The sequence below is a fragment of the Artemia sp. Qi Xiang Cuo genome, chromosome 5 (assembly GCF_049724085.1).
Source record: "Artemia sp. Qi Xiang Cuo chromosome 5, ASM4972408v1, whole genome shotgun sequence".
NCBI classification, from domain to species: domain Eukaryota; kingdom Metazoa; phylum Arthropoda; class Branchiopoda; order Anostraca; family Artemiidae; genus Artemia; species Artemia sp. Qi Xiang Cuo.
Window position 1 is genome coordinate 5350416 of NC_142798.1, and position 8405 is coordinate 5358820.

At 35.3% G+C, this 8405-nt stretch overlaps 1 protein-coding gene across 1 annotated transcript in view; it reads right to left on the bottom strand.

Annotated features, from left to right (window-relative positions):
* The window catches only part of LOC148951740 (ADP-ribosylhydrolase ARH3-like), a 147007-nt gene extending 138851 nt beyond the window's left edge, over positions 1-8156 (bottom strand). Inside the window, exon 1 of the mRNA XM_089088696.1 lies at positions 7917-8156. Coding sequence (XP_088944822.1) covers positions 7917-8076 — 160 coding nt within the window. The 5' untranslated portion in view covers positions 8077-8156. The remainder of the gene's footprint in view (positions 1-7916) is intronic.
* Between the last annotated feature and the right edge of the window lie 249 nt (positions 8157-8405).

Below are 8405 nucleotides of genomic sequence, written 5' to 3' on the forward strand. Positions count from 1 at the left end.
CCTATCAAGGTGGTATCCAGAGGAGGGGGGTAGTGAGCTATCATATTTAAAATATAATACCTCGATTTTTTTTTTTGAAAGCAGGGATGCCAATAAATAAATTATTTTTTTCATTCAAAGCAGAGACGGTATCCTATCAAGATGGTATCCAGAGGGGGGGGGACATAGGGAGTTATTATATTTAAGTGATAGTACCTTGATTTTTTTTATTGAAAGCAGGGATGCCAAAAAGTTGAAAAGTTGACAAAAATTAACAAGATTTTAATGAGTTATACTTGATACAGCACTTGCATGGTTTTATCATCCAAAGGGAAAGGGACATATGCGCCCAACCCGTTTTTTTCTTATTGATGAAACGGGTTTACTTTGAAAACATTCATTCAAGTACCAGGCAGATTCACACTAAAACGAATTGGTGTGACGAAAGCGATATCGACATCCCCACCTAACGTTGCGCTCGAGTGACAATGGCGCCCTTGGTCCGGTGCCCAAGTTACATTAAAAGGCCAGGTCATAATAAAAGCTTTCAAAATTTAGGAGGTTCAAGGAAGAGTCTTTGACAGTCTTATGACCTCAGGGTACTAGATGTTGCAACGTTCTTACGTTTCTACAGTGGTTTAAAAATTCGATCACCCCACAAATGATGACCAAAAATATGCACAAATATAACAAATGTAACATTTGGAAACTTTTTTCAAAGCTTTTAAGAAAAGCAAAAAAGACTAAATACCCCTAACTACGCTTGAAAGCTGTTTTAAAAAGACACTCTTGGGAGATTTCCATGGAAATGACCATAGCAGAAACTTTGAGCCTGGGTGGGGATCAAAGAGGAGTCTTTGAGTATTTTGACCACAGGTGACTTATTGTTGCGACTTTCTTAAATTTGGTAATTTTTGTGAGTATTTGGAAATCAAAGTTTAAACTCAATAGCTGATATTAAGTCTCTTAAAATTTTGCTTGCATTAAAAGTGACGAACTAGGATGAAAATCTCAACATCTTCCTGGAGCTGCTTCAGTCTGCTTATTATTTCATTCAATTACATTTAAAACGGATGAGCTTTTTATTTTTTACCTAATAAAATAGCTGGCACTTCATTTTTCTTCATACCGAATAAACCATTAAGTGTTTTTTGTTTCATTGTAATTGAAGTGTTCTCATGTGAAGTGTTCATCATTTATTTTTCAATTTGAAAAATTTACTCCTTTAAGATGCATTTTATAATTTGACTGATATTAAGTATTTATCAGTTTATATTTTTATTTATTTTATCCAATAAAGGAGGAAGCCATATAATTTGGAATGAATCCCCAAAGGAAAAAATGAATAATATCCAAAAGAGCAGCCAAAAGCAATAAAAAAGCAGCAGTTCAGCCTTAGCCTACATGACATATATTCTATAAAGAAGCCAAAAAAAACTTTAGAATGCATTTTTTTTTAAAATTGTTATTAGAAACCAGTTTTTAATACAAGAAGGCTTTTTAGGAACTCCAAAAGAGCAAAAAAAAAAAAACAGTCAACACAGAAGTCGCCCATTTCAAATGTTTTAAAGGTGAGAAAACAGATAAAGGCAAAGAGCATTATGAAAAAATTAAGCTTCTAGCTTAAAAGTTATATTCAAAGTTTTTACCCAGATAACTGACGAATTTTGTGATACGGTATTTGAAGTTTTGTATGCAGTAATGCTCAATGAAAAAAACTACTAATTTTGATAATTATTTATGTTAAGAATACATAGCTAATAAATACTTCAACTACTCGTATTATGCAAGGGTTCTGAAACGCCAAAGCCATTTCGTTCCTACCAGATTTCTACTTCTCTTGATGAATAATGAAGAAGACCAGTTTCCAGCCAGCGACTTGTGAATTTTTGAACTCATGAATAGGCTCGAATCTCTTGTAAATTTAAGCTGTGATTTTAGAAAGACTGATGAAAACATTAATGTTTGCAGTCAACATTGATCGCGCCGACGGCACGCCGCCAATATCTTACCGCCGGCGCCCCCCCCCCCGACATCTTACCGGCGGCGCGGCGCGCTGTTTTTGGCCCCGCCACCACTGGTCTTCCCAAATCGGTGCGGCGCCGGGGTCTAGCCACAAGGATAAATAACGGGTGACAAAATACATTGTAATTGAGTAAGTTAAGTTATATATGTACACATGAGATGGGTAGGGGTTAAGGTTTGATTAAATCAGGTATTTAACCCTTTCTGAGATTTATTTTACCCCCCCCCCCTTGAATGTGCAAATATTTACCCCAAATTATATTATTATATAAACCAAAGTATTATATTTTCATCATGTTATGGCATCTTTCATTATCATTAACCTAACAGCCCTTATTGAGTGTATTTGTATAATACACAAGTACCAGTAATTTTTCTTTCAAGAGAGCATAGACTAATGCTACCAATTTTCTGTGTGTTTTTAAGTTAATCGCTAATGATAGAGTTTATAGGAACGGCGTAATTTGATATGGGGCAGGGGGAGGCAACTGCCCCCTTCAGACCCAAGTTTGCCCCCCAGACCTCATCCCCCCCCGGCTGAAATTTTGTTTCTGAAAAAAAAAACTAAGATAAACCTTCATAATTCAAGCATCCAGAGAGACAAGTCAGTTTTCTTTCGTGTATCTTTGCCCCTATTTTAATCTATGGCTCATTTTTTCATTTTCACTATCCTTTCCGCTTGATTTGGAAAATTGGACCCAACTTTGTCCCGCCCCCCCCTCAGGATTTGGACAAAATTACGCCACTCACGTAGATATGAGCAATATCTGTTATATGAGCTATTAAACATCTGTCTAGACACATGCGATACCAATAAGCCCAATAACAATACGCTCACGCCAACACGCGTGATATAAATACGCCCGATACCGATACAGTGTGCAGCCCTTTCTCCAGGGAGTATGGAGGGTCGTATCATCACTAAAACCAAAGATAATGACCTTTGAACTATGTTGAACAAAATGACTATCTCAAAACTATGATTGGATGACTTTGGGGGGAGGGGATCTTCAGGAAGGGGGGGGGGCTATCTGCCCTACAATATTTTTGATCACTTGAAAAGGACACTACAAAATTTAATTTCCGTTTAAATGAGTTATTATACATCTCTGTGTTCTGGTCACCCCCTAGCCCTGCTAGAAAAAAGAAAAAAAACAGGAGACGCATCAGTGCTTTAACAAGGAAAAAGCCATTTTCCTTGTTTTGCAAGGAGGGGGACTGTAATTGCTCTTTGCAAGGGTTTCAACCATGGTGATCCCAATGGTAAACTTTTCATTTTGATCTGACGTCATTTTTGACGGGTTTCAGGCTTTTTTCGAAATCATCATAAATTTCATTTCGCAATAAACTTTTACTTTTAAGACAAACCAAAATAATAGTTACCATTCCTCAATTAGTGGCAGATGGCAATTTGTTTCCACTAGGCAGTTTTTTCCTAAGCATAATTTTTGACTTTTGATTCTAACCGTGTTAAAGAGTTTATAGCAACTTCTCCCACCAAAATAATGAGACTTACTAAGGGGGCTGGGAGGGGGAGTATACGGTATGTGTCCCTTGTAAATCTCCAGTTAAGGGTTTTGGAACACAATTATTACAATGGTACCGTTTTATACTTCAAAGCTTTTCAACTTAACATGTGGCGCAAAAGGGGCCGTTTTTTGTACTATTTGGAAGCTATCAATGGTAAAACTGATTTAATTCGCGCAAATATTAACGATAGTTTTCAAATCGGTAGTTAAACATCAATTTTATAAACTCTGACAGACCACTAGCTCCTATCTTTTTCACTTGGGACATAGTGTCAATAGTGCCTTTTTTAGTGCCATTTGGCAGTTGCAGGTGGTGGAATTTATAAATAAAACGTAGATATGAGAAAAAGCTTTAATGTGAGATATTAAACATCTGTCTGGGATGTTTTTGTAGCCCGCTAGCCCCACCCCTTGAAAAATGGCACATAATGTGCCATATGGGCACTTGCAGATGGTTGAACTTATAAAAAGCACGTAGATGTGAGAAACAGCTCTCTAATGAGCCATTAAGCATCTCTCTATGATGTTCGTGTAAATCGCTAACCCTGGAAAAAAAAAGTAGACAGGTCAGTGCTACCCATACAAAAAAGTGATTTTTCTTGTTTTTCAAGGTTAGGAACTGTAATTTCCCAGAGAAAGGTTTTCGACTATGCTGATTCCAATTGTACATGTTTCATTTTGACCGGATAACTTTTTCGAGGAGTATCAGGCTTTTTTCGAAATTACCATGGATTTCATTCCCCAACAAAATTTTATTTTGAATACGGGCTGAAACGATAGTTACTATTCCTGAATCAGTGTTAGATGGGAATTTTTTTTTACTAGGTAGTTTTTTTCTAAACGCGTTTTTTAACTTTTGGTTACTATGGGCCGTGGTTTGCTCTTTACTAGGTTGCAGCTGCCACTGCAACCATGATCTTGGGTATGTAAGATAAGGTACTGTCCTTCAAGATTTTTATTGATTCTTTGAATTGTCCTTTTGTATAATATATCTTTTTCTTGTCTTTCCTGATTGTAAAAAAAATAAGTCTGAAATTCTCACTTTGATTGTCTCAATGTTCAAGAAGCTAAATTTTAAGACAATTCAGAACAGATTCAAGAACACACTCAAAGAAATAAAGAGTATATAATATGTATATATATAGAGCAGATCATTGCCCTAGAATCACGCATCCAACATGCATAATTTTGTTGCAGATACTGGGCTTTCACAAAAAGACAATAAAAATGTGTCATAAAATATGAATAGGAATAATAAATGAATATATTTGGGAATGAAGATCACAATAGATTATTGTGAAGTACAGCTCTATTAGAAACGGATTTGTTTTAATTGAAAACACCATTTTTTCATACATAAGATCAAATCAATATGATTGTGACTACTGATTTGAGGCCCCTCCTAAAATCAGAGGGGGGCTAAAGCCCAGCCAGCCCCTCCCAAATGACGCCCATGCAATCATTGCTTATGTTAAATGAAGCTAAAGCAAAACATGAGTACAAGTTTTGTATTCAATTGTGTAATTGTTTAGAGAGCAAGTGATGTCCTATAACAGGCCAAGTCAATTTATTTGCAAGTTGTCAAGGTGGCACTGCAGTTGAAACAAACAAGCAGATACATCCAAATAAATCACCACTGTTGGCTACTTTTCCTGCAGGAAAATAGAAGACTCCACAGTGAATACATACAACATTGAAGGGTGCCAATGACTTGTAATTAAAACTTGCATGGCTGACAGCATCTTTGTAGGTTTTAAATGGGTTTTGCACCATAGTTTTTTGGTGTCAAAGACTGCGATGATATTGTTCTTCTAATGTAATATTTCTTTTTTCCTCACTTTCATTTTGGACTTACCTTAAATTGCAGCTAGGAGCAATCTAAGGATTTCTCCTTGTAGAGCTCCGGAATGATGACTAGTTGTATGCAAGAATCACTGGTGACCAGGTGCTACTCCATCTTTGGTAGCATCCCAATTGAATTTACACTCTTGGAGGACCACTCAGCATCTAGCCTTTGTTTAAAAACATCAATGGATTCAGCAGTAACTGTTTCATTAGATAATTTGTTCCAATTGGTGACAACACATGTTGAAAACAATTGAGTAGAAGAATTGACTTGTTCTGATTCTCACTGTTGCTTCTCTTCTAACAGCACAATTCTTTGTTCTTCATGCCCATTTTTGACACTTTTTGATACTTGCTTTCTCATTTCTGCTAACCCTAAAATTCTTTGTTTTTCACTTACATTTTGACATGTTCTGATTCCTGCTGTTGCTTGTAATTTATGCTGCCACTCATCTTCTAACAACATATTTCTTTGTTTTTGCTGTTGTATATCTTCTAACCACATGTTCCTTTGTATTGTATTTTCATTCATTCTGATCCTCATTGTCACATGTCTTGTAGAGCAATTATTTTTTTTTGTTATTCACTATTGTTTTTGAGTTGTTGTAGCTCTTGCTGCCACCTATGTCTTAACCTCTTATGTTTTTATTCTTCAATTTCACTTTTGAATAATTGTTGTTTTTGCAAGTATTCTAACTACAAATTTCATTCTTCTTTATTTTCATTTATCATTGCTTCAGAAATTTTTTCAATGTCCTCAGCCTTAGCTGCTCCAATTGGTCTTGTCACTTTTGATGGTCTAGGTTGTTCATCTTCACCTGTACATTTAAATTTTTCAGGTTATTCTCTTGATCTTATCTCATTTGTTAGTCTAGTTTGTTTATTTTGAGTTTACATTTCTGTCCTGTTGTCGTCATTTTGAGCTTACAATAATTATTTTGTTGTCCTCTAGAAATCATGAAACTGCTGAAAATGCCTTTTGAAATTTATATCAATGATTAAGAATACAGGAATTTACATATTTCTAAGTTTTTGTTCTATAAATCCTTCTAAAACTGATTTAAAATATAATTTCCTTGAGTCTTCAATTTTTATTCACACAACTGCTAAATCAATAGATCTATCCTGATTCACTCCTTATATAAGATAGCTTTTTTTATTGGTTTTAGCCAGGAAAATCATCCCTCTCCATAAGCAATGCCTACAGGAATTGTTAAGGATAGGCTATTTCACAATTAAAAAAAATTGTTCATTTTTATGCTAGTGGGGGGGGGGGGCTTTCAAACACAGGGCCTGATTGGGCCTAATTGTTACAATCATCCTTTATCCAGCCCTGATTAGGGGGGGGGGGAGTAAATTTTATTTCTGATCCAAATGAGAGGTAAGTTTAAACTTTGACCCCCCCCCCCACCTAATGTGCAAATATATACGCTGAATTGGGACATATAGGGGTGGGGGTAAAATTCATTTGCAACAAAAATGATTATTATATTCATAAAGAGCATAAAAAAGGCATCAAGTGGTATGTTCACTTTATTTGTAAGTCAATAATAAAAACTGCAAAAAAAAATTGCAAAAGAAAGAGCATGAAAAAAGGCAGCAAATGACATTTTTACTTTCATCCTAGCTAAATTATAGCACCACCTAGAAATTTACCTAGGATTTTAAGTTTTCTCTCTTTTTAAACACAAAAAGAAGATTTCATCACCCAGTTGCTTTTGGGGCAATACAAACAGATTGCATTGATAAATAAAAATTTAATAAAATACTTTTAGGTGGTATGCATCATCAGTAAAATCTAACAGAGACCACAGAAAGTAACTCAAATGGTAAATTTTTACCAAATCATATTATTGACTTACAAATAAAGTGAATATACCACTTGATGTATTTTTTATGCTCTTTCCAAATATAATAATCATTTTTGTCAGAAATGAATTTTACCCCCACCCCTATATATACCAATTCATGATATATATTTGCACATTAGGGGGAGGGGCCAATTTTATTTCTGATGTAAATGGGAGGTAGGCTAAGTTTAAACTTTACCCCCACCCCACTAATGTGCAAATATATACCCTGAATGGATATATAGGGGTGGGGGCAAAATTCATTTCTGACAAAAATGATTATCATATTTGGAAAGAGCATAAAAAAGGCATTGAGGGGTATATTTACTTTATTTGTAAGTCAATAATATGATTTGGTAAAAATTTACCAGTCAAACTTAGTTTCAAACTTGTTTGGAAAAAAGAGTCTCAATAATTACAAACTGATTAATAACTCAATTATTAGAGACCAATTACAAGAATAACTTTAAAGTGTTACAATATCCCAGCCAGAACAAGTGGCCACAACTCCAAATCTACCACAACATTGAGGGAGAGGGCACCCCCTCCCCAAACCAGGATCTGCCTCTGCACCAAACTAACCAATAATTCCATCAGAGTTTTCAAACATTTTATAAGACTGTCTTATAAAGTTAGATGTTTTGATCTAAAAGAATGATCTAGGCTAGGGCTAACTTGAAAGTCAAACCTTTTAGGTTGGGGTCTTGTAGTCCGATTAAGTAATGGTCCAGAACACTTTTAGAAACAAGTTCTCCTTTTGTTTGAAAAGGATTGCCTAAGCAGTCTCCAGCTAGACTTCCCACCAGAGCGCCTCGCATTTTGGATAGCAAAGAAGTTTTTCCAGCCATTTAAGAACAATATTTAAAATTTTGCCAAGATATTATTTTATTTATTTTAGATGGCAACTTCTGTCTGAAAAACTTTCTTTTCCCATTTTTTCTTATGCTTGGTTCAGACACATGGGAAAAAGCTGAAAAACCGATCGGTTTTCCCATTTTGCCGATCCGTTTTTGGGATAAGATTTTTTTCAAAAAATGTCTATGGCCCCAATCGGTTTTTTCTGTGCTGTTGATCAGAATCAGCAAATATTTTTGAAGCTTCCAAAAATGCCTTTTGTTAAAAAACATAAGGTTCAAGATCCGGTGGTTCTTTACAGAACCATCAGTTTTTGTATGAT